General features: G+C 41.4%; 1 protein-coding gene across 2 annotated transcripts in view; it reads right to left on the bottom strand.

Moving 5' to 3' along the window:
• Nucleotides 1–3,290: 3,290 nt before the first annotated feature.
• The window catches only part of snx19 (sorting nexin 19), a 34,415-nt gene continuing 25,843 nt past the window's right edge, over nt 3,291–11,862 (bottom strand). Inside the window, exons 9-11 of one of the 2 annotated variants that reach the window (XM_003223152.4) lie at nt 6,277–6,461; nt 4,769–4,856; nt 3,291–3,849 (exon numbers count right to left, since the gene is read on the bottom strand). In XM_003223152.4, coding sequence (XP_003223200.3) covers nt 3,714–3,849; nt 4,769–4,856; nt 6,277–6,461 — 409 coding nt within the window. In that variant the 3' untranslated portion in view covers nt 3,291–3,713. Of the gene's footprint in view, nt 3,850–4,768; nt 4,857–6,211; nt 6,462–11,862 lie in introns of those variants that run through there. The other variant, XM_062961410.1, reaches the window with a different exon arrangement.

Below are 11,862 nucleotides of genomic sequence, written 5' to 3'. Positions count from 1 at the left end.
ATGTGTTGCGCAAATGTTCGCTTTAGTTGTAGGTAATGGATTTCCGACAGCATCTGGGTTCTTTCTCTGGCATGTCTAATCTGGAATAATATATGACCCAAGCACTTTGCAGTATAGGGTTTCCCCACATTTGAAAATAATTAATATTGTTTTAATTCTTGGCTTAAATGTGGAAAAGAAAGAAAGACATGCATTTACTCTTGAGCAATGCTACCTACCCGGTCCTATTACCAATTGGCCACAGCCACCCATATTGAGTAGAATATTGCCATGTACTTTATTTAAAACTGCCTGCCTCCTATCAATCAACAGGCATTGGATAGCAATTTACTTGTGCCTTGGCTGCCTGTTAGATCCTACGCCCATTTCTAGCTAATATTTATGACTTTTAAAGCCCTTAACAGCTTGTGCTCATAGTATGTTGGGGAGTACTTCTCCTGCATACCCTACATACTCATGTATGAGTCTAGTAACCTTTATCAAAAAAGGAACCATCCTCTTCTTCTGAGCAGAGTAGCAAAAGGCAAGGAATAGGTTGTTTGGAGATGAACTGACCCCTTCTACCTGCTTCGTCCTGATGCTGCTTCTGGCGATGGTGACCGGAGACGGCTGGCCCCAAGTTAACATTGTTTTCCCCTCTCCATGGAATGACCCTTGACTTATTCATGGATCATATCGAAATCTATAATTTTGGCCCCCAAACCTGACGTATACATTTATTTATTTACAGTATTTATATTCCGCCCTTCTCACCCCGAAGGGGACTCAGGGCGGATTACAGTGAACACATATATGGCAAACATTCAATGCCAACAGACAAACAACATTCAGTTTTAGACAGACACAGAGGCATTTTTTAACATCTTTCCAGCTTCACGATTCCGGCCACAGGGGGAGCTGTTGCTTCACCATCCATTGGTGGCTGTTCTTCCTCTTCTTTTCCTCGTGAGCAGTTTTATGGTGTTGTAGATTAGTTAAATTAGCCTAAATTAACTAATTAATTAAATTAATTAATTAGTTAAATTTAAGCATCCCTAAATTTTCCCTACTTGACAGATGCAACTGTCTTTCGGGGCTGCTAGGTCAACAGCAAGCCGGGGCTATTTTTTTTAATTTTATTTTTTTATGGTCAGAGGCTTAACCCGACCCGGGCTTCGAACTCATGACCTCTCGGTCAGTAGTGATTTATAGCAGCTGGTTACTAGCCAGCTGCGCCATAGCCCGGCCCCTGTATATACATGAGTATATAGGGTACCTCCTTCGCCTCTCTAGTTATACGTCAAGACATTTTGATGCCAAATTAGACGTGAAAACATCCACACAGTTAGCAATCATATGAACAGTGGGACCCAATGGTGGAAGTGTGGGGGAGAATGATGGCCACCAGGTCCATGAACATCTTATCTGTTTACATTCTTGTCCTGTAGTGGCCCTTCATTGTGAAGTAAAAGAAACCATTAAAAGAGGAATGGTGAAAAAATTGTATGACGGAATGGGCATCTAATTTTGGTAGGGACATAAAACTGGAAAATTGGGAACTTATGTGGAATGTAAAATTAAAATATACCAATGCAACAGACTTAAAGGAGAATTGGTATAAAATGATGTACCGGTGGTACATGACTCCACAAAAATTAGGGTTAATGTATAAAAGCCCACAAACCAAATGCTGGAAGTGTGGTGAACAAGAAGGTACGTTCTACCACGCATGGTGGACATGCAACAAAGTGGCTAACTACTGGAAAATGGTCCATGCAACTTGTCAACAGATCATTAAAGTTAAAATACAATTAAAACAAGAATATTTTTTGTTAAGCCCCTCATTTATGGAATGCCTTGCCAGTTGAAACTCGAACTATCTGAGACCTACTTGCCTTTCGGAAAGCCTGCAAAACCTTGCTCTTCTGACAAGCTTTCGATGGGTGAAAAACTCGGGGCTATGTCTGTTTTTATTGTTGTTTTTATTGTTGTTTTTTATTGTTATTTCAAAGCTAAGTGTATTGTTTTAATCTATTTCTGTAAACCGCTCCGAGCCAAACTGGGAGTAGCGGTATACAAGTCCAATAAATAAAGTAAATAAAGTATGATCGAGGAAGAAGAGCAATGGGACAGAAATAAAGATATCCTATTTGTTTATTTAACTATGGCTGCTAGAATGGTATACGCCAAACTATTAAAACAAGGAGAAATCCCAACTAAAGACGACTGGCTAGACAAAGTAACTGAAATTATGGACATGGACAGGTTAACATATTTACTTGAAAAAAACACAGGAAGATACACACAAACTACAGACTGGAGACCTTTTAAAGAATATATGAAAATGTAAAGGAAAAGGAAGGATACAAGCTAGGAATAAGCAGAAAGGAAGGATAAGGAAAGAAAGTCCTAGAATAAAGGATAAAGAATGGGAAAGAAGGAATGGGCGAAAACAGAATTTAAAATGGACTCTATGAATTTTTTTAACAGATTGCAAAGAAGATTGGAAGTACAAAACTTCACCTCTTATCACCCTTCCTGGCCCACCCCCTACCTCCTTTAAAAATTTTTTTTTCTTCTTTTTCTTTTTCCCACCACATACTTTTCTCCCCCTTTCCCTTTGATTTTATTCACAACTGTTAAACTTCAATAAAAACTTTTTTAAAAAAGAGAGGAATGGTGCCACTGTCCCCCACCCCACGTTTATAGTTTTATAAAACAAGGCATTAACCCATTCAATTGGGTCTCATGCTTCTCCTTGTTCTACAAATAATCTCACAGAAAAAGGAGCTGAAAGAATGGCCAGTAGGGTCCCATTTTTGCTGCCCTGGAAACTAGGACGCAGAAAAATGGCTTCAAATTACAGGAAAGGAGATTCCACCGAAACATTTGGAAGAACTTCCTGTGTGAGAGTGCTGTTCAGCAGTGGAACTCTCTGCCCCAGAGTATGGTGGAGGCTCCTTCTTTGGAGGCTTTTAAGCAGAGGCTGGATGGCCATCTGTTGGGGGTGCTTTAAAAGCGATTTTTCTGTTTCTTGGCAGGGGATTGGACTGGATGGCCCACGAGATCTCTTCCAACTCTATGATTCTGTGTCCACAAAGTGGCTCAAAGTCTCTGCCAAACCTCGTTGACCTCCAAGACTGCCACATATGAAACAGAAATTATTTAAGCAAGCTGGTGCAACCTCTGATGTGGGTAACCCCACTGTCTTACACAACCATTGACTTCTGTTGATTTCACCAACTTCAGAAAACAATCAAATGTTCACTTGGGATGTCCTGTGCTTCACGAGACAACATAAATTGGGAGGATAGTGTCACAACACTTTATTTATTCATAAATATTTCATCTTTTATTCTTTAACTGTCTTGCAAGGAAGAAAGAACAGGTAGAGATCACGAGATGGAATGCCCATACACAGGTAGCCTTGGAGTGTCCAACCCTACCAGCTTATCTAAGTTAAAAAGACATACAATGAGTAAAAGCACATCTATCCAGGGATATCAAGCAATATCTTCTTCACTGAGGATATTTTTTAACAAGGAATTGGTGCAGTTGTCTCCAGTTATGAAATGAATATTATGAGATCATCCATCTTAGACTGAGCAATTTTTCAGAGATTTCTGTCTTCCTTCAGTAGACTTTAGCTCTATTGTGAAATGGTTGATGCCTATAGGTTGCACTCTAGGCACACGGACACCTTTTGTCTCGATGACTAGCTACAGCAGTTCAAGCTAATGTGATGAAAGGCCAACTCTCTCGGACACTCCACTGGCAGAAGGAGCTCCAGGTGTTGTTCTGGGTTCATTTGTTTGGGAGTCGGTGATCAAAAACTCCAGAAGAATGTCTGCAAGGCAGTAAACCATGTGCCTGAAAGAAAGGGGGACAAAAAGAGGATTTTAAAAATCTGATGGAGATGCAAAGGATGAAACTGTGATCTCAATAGGGTTTACAGTGGAAAAAAGGTGTGCAGAAAAATTCTCCCATTTTTTAAATATATATATAATACTAGCTGTGCCCGGCCACACGTTGCTGTGGCGTTGTCTGGTGGTGATGGTGAGAAATTGTTGAGGTAGTGGTGGTATTGAATGTCTGTTGTATGGTTGTCTTTATGTTTAGTATGCACACTGAAGTGGATTATATGGCAGTGTGGAGTCAAGATAATCCAGTTCAAAGCAGATAATATAAGATTCTAAATGGGTTATACAGATGTGGAAGGGCCTTGAGTCTACACTGCCATATAATCCAGTGCAAATTAGATAATCTGTGGAAGAGGCCTAAGTGAGGCCTAACTCTGCCTATGCCCTGGGCTGAGTGGGTTGCTAGGAGACCAAGTGGGTGGAGCTTAGCCATCAAACTGGCAGCAATTGGATAAAAACTATTATTCCTCTCCCTGTAATTAGGACTTTATTTTTCTTTTCTTTTTGTTGTATCAACCTAGAGCTGTGAATGATGGGTTGTGTTGTCAAACTTCGAAGTTGGGGGGCCTGTAGTTTTGTTGTTTTGTCCGCTGCCCTGATGCCATCACTCTTTTATATATATAGAAGAAAGGGAGAGATCTACAAACAGCCTAAAGAGAACAGAATGGGGAAATGGAATGGTTACAACTCTGAGCAGGAATTGCTCTATCCTGCAGGCCCTGCAAATCCAATTGCTAAAGCACTACATTCCAGAAGATCCCCAAGGCCTAGTAATTTGATCCAACCTGAGGTTTTCTTCCTTAAGCGACCCACCTTACATACCGGTATATCTTTATTTGCCTGTAAGGAGGCCACGTTGCCAAGGTTACCTGTTTATGATGGGATGCTGCATGGACTCCAGGACTAGGCTCCAACTTTGTCGACATTTACTGGTCCCAAGAACTTCTAGAATTAATTCTGTGGACATTAGAGATTGGCGTGAATTCCCAGAAATAATTTGACTCTTCGTCTATAATCCAAGGTGTGCATGGCAAGCGTTTTCAGTATTTAGTTACCAAAAATATGCTCAGAACCGAACAAATGATTGCCAGAAGTCAAATACCTCTCATACTTTCAGAATATAGATCTCAAAACCGTTTCTTTAAATTAAAATGCATTGCCCAGCTCTCCCAGCTCTCCACTCTAGAGATATGATTCTTGATGAGAGAAACAATGCTAATCTTGAAATGTCTGATGAAATGTTTTAAAGAAAATAGCACATTGAAACGCATAAGAAACCAGATTTGCGCAATATAAAAATCCTTATAGGTGATGAAGCACTCTCTAACATTATCTGCTAGGATAGTAATACAATTGAGAAACTGCAAGTCACTTCTGGTGTGAGAGAATTGGCCGTCTGCAAGGATGTTGCCTAGGGGACATCTGGATGTTTTGATGTTTTTACCATCCTTGTGGGAGGCTTCTCTCATGTCCCTGCATGGAGCTGGAGCTGACAGAGGGAACTCATCCGTGCTCTCCCCGGGTTGGATTCAAACCAACAACCTTCAGGTCAGCAACCCCACCTTCAAGTCATCAGTTCTGCCAGCACAAGGGTTTAACCCACTGTGACACCAGGGGCTCCAGGAATACAGTATCAAAATTGTTGTCATTTTCCCAAAAACAAATCACCCAGGTTTCTAGTCCTCAAGAATTTGCATTTTGAGAACTAGAAGCATATGTCAGACCAAGTTGTAGTAGTAAATGTGTTTTTTGAGCCCTTTAATAATAAAACAATAAAGTTGTTAAGATCAATTATCAGTGGCCAACAGTCATTTTGGTGCTTCTTTTAATGTTAAGATCTGTTTCTGAGTATATTTGACCTGCAGATTCCAAAATTGTACCAGTTTTCCCTATCAGCTCTAATTTTTGAGATATAGCACATACACCATATACCAGTGGCTATCCGCTCACCGATAGAAAATAATGATAATTATATCTAAGAAACTAGAACTGATGTGGTCTATTTAATGCAATTTTCTGAATCAGTGTCCCAAATAACCCCAGGAACAGGCCTAAAAACCAAGACACCAAGATTTTGTGTAATGTATGGAAGTCAGAAAACTGTTTCTGATCGCCCTGAGATCTTCCAACATATCCCAGGTGTACACCATGGTAAGCTAGCACTCAGCAGCAACTTGTTGCTCCCAAGACAGTCTGAACTTTAAGGTAAGTTATCCAAGATACCGAATCCAATCTCCAAAATGGGTTCAGCACTTTGGATACTGCCTCTAGAGTTTGGACTAGACTTAGGGTAAACACACTGGCACACTGACATGGGAACTACCAGTTGCCAATGGTCATATTCTTGATCCACCTGCACCCAGAAGAAAATGCCCACCAGGCAGGATTCCCATGAGGATCTGCAAGGCCTGTCTTTCAGCTGCTGCCTTCTGTTCTTCTGTCCTGAGCGGCTTGGGAACCAACGGCAAGATGCCGCCAGGCCATATCGACTCTTGGAGCAACCTGAGGTATTGCACCCAGCGCTGAGTGCAGGTGAGATTGTCCACCTGGACCTCTAACCACCTACAGGTAAAAGAAAAAGAAGAAAAACAAAAGAAGAAGAAATACAAAATAGGAAGAAGGAGAAGGTGGAGGAGGGGGAAAAGAAGAGCGATTCTTGGTGAATATTTTGCTGGGCATTGGTTTCAATTGACAAAGTTGATACCTCTTGCCACCTCTCTTATTTAAACCTCAACTAGTTTTCAATAGGCATATTGCACAGACAGTAAACAGGCTAAAAATACATACGGCGATGTGCCCAATGCTTGATGAGGGTTTTTTTGTTGTTGTTATTTTGGGGCACTTGAGAAAGTATTTTCACACTGGGATTTGGAGCAAAAAATAACTTGATTGTAAATATAAAAAGAAAGCTCACCCATTGCTGAGCCATGACTTATACTTCAAAAGCGAAACTGGCCATGCCAGACCCAAGCAGTTTTGAACCAGACAAGATAAAAAAAGAGACTGACGGGGCAAGGGGAAGCAGAAGCAATGGGCGCTGGCTTCCCATTTGGAAATGCATAGCTTGAACATGCCATAATGGGGGTCTGGGTTTGAAACAGACACTGATGGAGGGATAAGATTGCTTCTAAAAGAGTTTGGGTTTAATACCAACTATGACTGCTTCTTAGCAGGGGGTTGGACTGGATGGCCCATGTGGTCTCTTCCAACTCTACTATTCTATGATTCTATGATTCTAAAATACAGGCAGACAAATTTTGGCATTATTGGATACCTGCAGAGGCCCTGTTCTAGTATTAGTATTTATATTCCGCTTCTTCTCTCCCAAAGGAGACTCAAAACAGCAATAGCAAAGGACAAAGTTGGGTTAACAAGGTTTCTAACCCATTAAACAAGTAGGTCCTGCAACAAAACATAGCATGGAGTGGTCTTTCCAGTCATTCGGTCATACTCCTTTCCATTCGGCATTTTTGTGGCCACTAAGCATGCTCAATGCTTCTTGGGCTTCCCTCCATTGTGATGACTTCCTCCAAACTATGTTTATATTTCTGCAAATTGAAGATTTTTTTCCTATTTTGATTGGATGGGGCTCCTTTGGTTGTGTATGAAATAGCAACAGAGCCTGCACTTTGCAAGTCGGACAAAAGATGGCTGCTTTTTGCACAAAGTTTGTGATTTCACCTGCTCAGCATCTTCCAAAAGTTTGATTTGAAGACCTCATCTGGTGTCAGTTCCCTGATACTTGTTCTTGCTTCTCTTTTATGTGCTGGGAAACTTGGACCCTGCATCAGCCCACAAAGCAAACAAAACTTTGCCAAGTGGGTTTATTTATTATTTATTTATTTACTATATTTATAACCCGCTCCTCTCACCCCGGGGAGGACTCAGAGCGGCTCACAACATGTCAATATTCAATGCCGCATATACGATGCATAAAAATACAATAAATGGGTTGCTAAATAGTGCGAAAGCACGAGAAAGCAAAAAAAAAATGAAACCACCAATAAATCAGCAAATATGGAGCACTCCGAGCCCTTCTCCAGCTTTCGCCAAGAATAGAGCAAAAGCAGTTCAGCATTTTACTGGAAATGTTCCTCTCGCCTACCCTGTAAAACTTTACAATGGTATAAACCGTGAACAATGTGTTCTGTACCCCTGGCTGGAGGACAATATGATGAAGTGTTTGTTTAGCAGGGCTGCACTCCTTCCTGACCCCGGAGAGAGAGGAGAGCTAAGCTCACAACCACTTTGCCAGTTTACATCTGGAAGAAGGAATGGATGCCTCTGGACCGGGACCAGCCCACCCCTTCCCTCCCCTTAAGATGGCATCAGCCAGGAGATGAAGAGTCTCTAGGATCAGATGGAGCATATCTGAATCTTCTGGATAAACTCTTGTGTAAGCTTCCTAGTTGTGTCAAGGATGGCGATCACAAGAAAGCCAGATAATGGACTAGATTAAGAATGGATGGGGGACATGTGGCCCTTGAGATGTTTTTGGACTGCCACCCAGCCATTAAAAATGAGGGAGCTCTTGTTCAACATCATCCAGAACCACAGGTTCTCTGATATTGGGCCCAGGTGTATCTTTTCTATGATCCAGATGGGTCCTTAGGTTGCCTTTTCCTTAAGAATTGGGGCTTTTTTGGGGGGGGGGGGAGGGGGCAGCGGGTTGTGTCACCAGTAAAGTGACTGTGTGAAGATGAAGAAAAAGGCATTCTCAGCTTTGGTACCCTAATTATGGAATACTCAACCAGGGACTGATTGGCATAAACAATAACCTTGTGCAATCCGAGTAAACCGTGATCCGTTTTGGTGTTCCGGATTTTGGTGGGAGTCCTGATCCATTTTTGGAAGCCCCCCGGAATCGGGAGGACAGAAATCTGCTTTTGATCTGGGAAGCTAAAAGATTTGTTTTCTATCTGACCCATTATGGGTGTGGAGGGAATTCCAGGCTCCCCTTCCTGTCATTTTAGGCATTGTTTGTCCTTATATCCTGTTTCTACTCGACTCTACTGTTTCTACTGGTGGCACAGTGCATTAAAGCGCTGAGCTGCTGAACTTGCGGACCAAAAGGTCCCAGGTTCAAATCCCGGGAGCGGAATGAGCGCCCGCTGTTAGCCCCAGCTCCTGCCAACCTAGCAGTTCGAAAACATGTAAATGTGAGTAGATCAATAGGTACCGCTCCGGCGGGAAGGTAATGGCGCTCCATGCAGTCATGCTGGCCACATGACCTGGAGATGTCTATGGACAACGCCAGCACCAACCCCCAGAGTCGGTCACAACTGGACTTAACGTCAGGGGAAACTTTTACCTTTACCTTTTACTCTAGAGGAGAGGTGCTGCAGGAAGAAACACCAGCTTTCTCTCCCAGGCCTGCACCACGCCACACACTCTTTCCAAGGCATTTTAAGGAGGCTTCTTAAAACTGTTTCTATTCTAGAGGAGAGATGCTGCAGGCTGGCGCACACACTTTAAGGAGGCTTCCTAAAGCTGTTTCTACTCTAGAGGAAAGGTGCTGCAGGCAGGCAGGTGCGCTTTCTCTCCCGGGTCTGCACCATGCCACATACTCTTTCCAAGGCGTTTTAAGGAGGCTTCCCACTTCCAAGTAAGGAAGAGTGATGATCTCCTGGAGATATCCCCCCTGGGCTTCCTTTAAAAACCCCTCTTTTTTCTTGGCACACTTCACTCTCCTTTCTGCTTTGGGTTTATTTTACTCTAGAGGAGAGGTGGTAGTAGTTTTCAGGGAATGTGAGTTTTTGTTTTTTGCTGGGATGAATAAAAAAGATTAAACTGTGATGCCGAATAGGGGTGGAGGAGCCGAGATTGGCTGTCTGGTGGTTCTGTTACGGAGGGGAATCCATGACGGGTGAGCCTTTGCCATTTTGGGTACCCGAATAAACTGAAGATGCTGGATTGGTTGAAGGAAACAGCTAAAAATGAATCAGCGCACAACTGTAATAAACACTAATTTTATTGTGGCTTCAAGTAGTAAGAAGGAGGAGGGGGTTGCCTGATGTGGACAGTTCCCCTTTGTCCATATTGCAAATCAAAGGATCAAGTCACATGAAGAATCAAGTAAAAGCAGCAACAATAAAATCCTGGGTCAAAGGGGCACCTGGGGATCATCTCTGTGTTGTGAGAAGGAATAAGCCCACTCACCCACCATATAGACTAGGTTCAGCTTATATTGGAAAAAGCGAACCTTGTGTTTTTAACTTGGATTCTGGGCACAAAATGCTTCAACACAGCTCACAGCTCACTAATGGAGAGTCATTAAAAAGAGCAAAAGAGAAATTAATTGCAAACATTCTTTAAAAAGAATTCACTATCTGTTCTGATCATTAATGTTTGGCCTGTCTTCCATTTAACCAGCCAGATAAGACTCTGGAAGGGAGGATGCAGCAGTGCCTTCTCTGTCATGACCCCACCATCCGAGAGAGTCTATTACAAGTTTACATCCTGTTGAAGAATCATGCAAAAGTCACTGAACTGACTTTATAAGAAGTGCCCTTCATAGAATGGCGTAAATATTTATAGCATGACCTCTCTCATCCTCTTATTTGACCAGTTCTGAAACTTGCATTTTAATTAAGTGTTGCTATTTGATGCCCATTTATGGAGGTAACATCTTGTTTGTGTGTGCGTAGTGTTTTTTTTAAAGACTCCTAGAGTTCTTCAGATGAAACAAGATATGCTTCCAAGAAACAAAAGGTCAGTTCATCAAATTTGGTTCAAACATCGAGTGGAATGCTTTATAAAACCAAGGAAAGTGGGATGTAACAGGGAAGGCTTTTATGCAACTCGGTGTTTGGAATGAATGTATTAAAATGAATTCATTGTTCACAACTCATTAATAATTTTAAAACGATGTTTAAAATCTGTCAACTATTTTAGTACAATTTAAACATTTGAAGCATTGAATTTAATACTCCTTCTCTTCTTACCCAGTCCCGTCTTGCTTTGTGCTATAGCTTACTACATATATTATAAGCAGCATAGAAATATATTAAATAATAAAATTTTAAAATATATACATGTAAATAGGTTTGGAACAAATTAGTAATTGAGGAAATACTATAAGGAACTTATTTGAGTAATGACTAATGTCTTAACATTAATTTATAACTTTTGTGGGATAATAATTTTTATTAATTTCAGTATGTAAATATACATCACTACCATGCTACTGAAGGTCAAAATAATGAATTCGTTTTATAATATTCAATCCTATGGAATTCTGCACAGCATAAATGCCCAAGTACAAAATCTTCTGCTTGCTTTTTTATACAACCGGAAGATAAACCTAATTTGTGCAGAATTTCTGCATTCTATACATAAGAGTTATGTGTGAATTTTGCACAGAATCGGTCCCAAAATGCAAACATTCTAATCGGTCCAGAATTCTTCTTGTTAGGGTTTCTGAATTTATTGTGCTGGGCTTTAGCACAGCTGGTAAATCACCAGCAGTCATAAGATCTACCAACTGAAAGGTAGCTAGTTTGAAGCCTGGTCGGGGTGAGCACCCAACTGTCAAGCCCTGCTCACGGTTTACCTAAGCAGTTTGAAAACAGCTTAGAGCTGTAAGTAGAGAAATTAGGTACCACGAATTAAGTGGGGGAGGTATTTTATGACATCATAAAAAAAGAAAAAGACCAGCAATGTCAGTGATCAAAAGAAAGGAGGAAGTCCTGATGGCTCTTTGTCATAGAGAATGGAGCAACAGCAGTGGCTGAATACAAGCACAACCTCCAAGGCACCGAAGATGGACGTCAACACAACATATCTTTCTTCTGTCTGTCTTTCCAAATGCCATTGAATGTTTGCCATCTATGTGTACTGTGATCCGACCCGAGTCCCCTTGGGGAGATAGGGCGGAATATAAATAAAGAGCTGTTATTTATTTATTGCATTTATATACTGCTTTTCTCACCCTTGGGGGGACTCATAGTGGTGCACATCAAAT

The sequence above is a fragment of the Anolis carolinensis genome, unplaced genomic scaffold (genome assembly GCF_035594765.1).
Source record: "Anolis carolinensis isolate JA03-04 unplaced genomic scaffold, rAnoCar3.1.pri scaffold_8, whole genome shotgun sequence".
Taxonomy (NCBI): domain Eukaryota; kingdom Metazoa; phylum Chordata; class Lepidosauria; order Squamata; family Dactyloidae; genus Anolis; species Anolis carolinensis.
The sequence above is the reverse complement of the archived record's forward strand: the minus strand, read 5'-3'. Positions and strand labels throughout refer to the sequence as shown.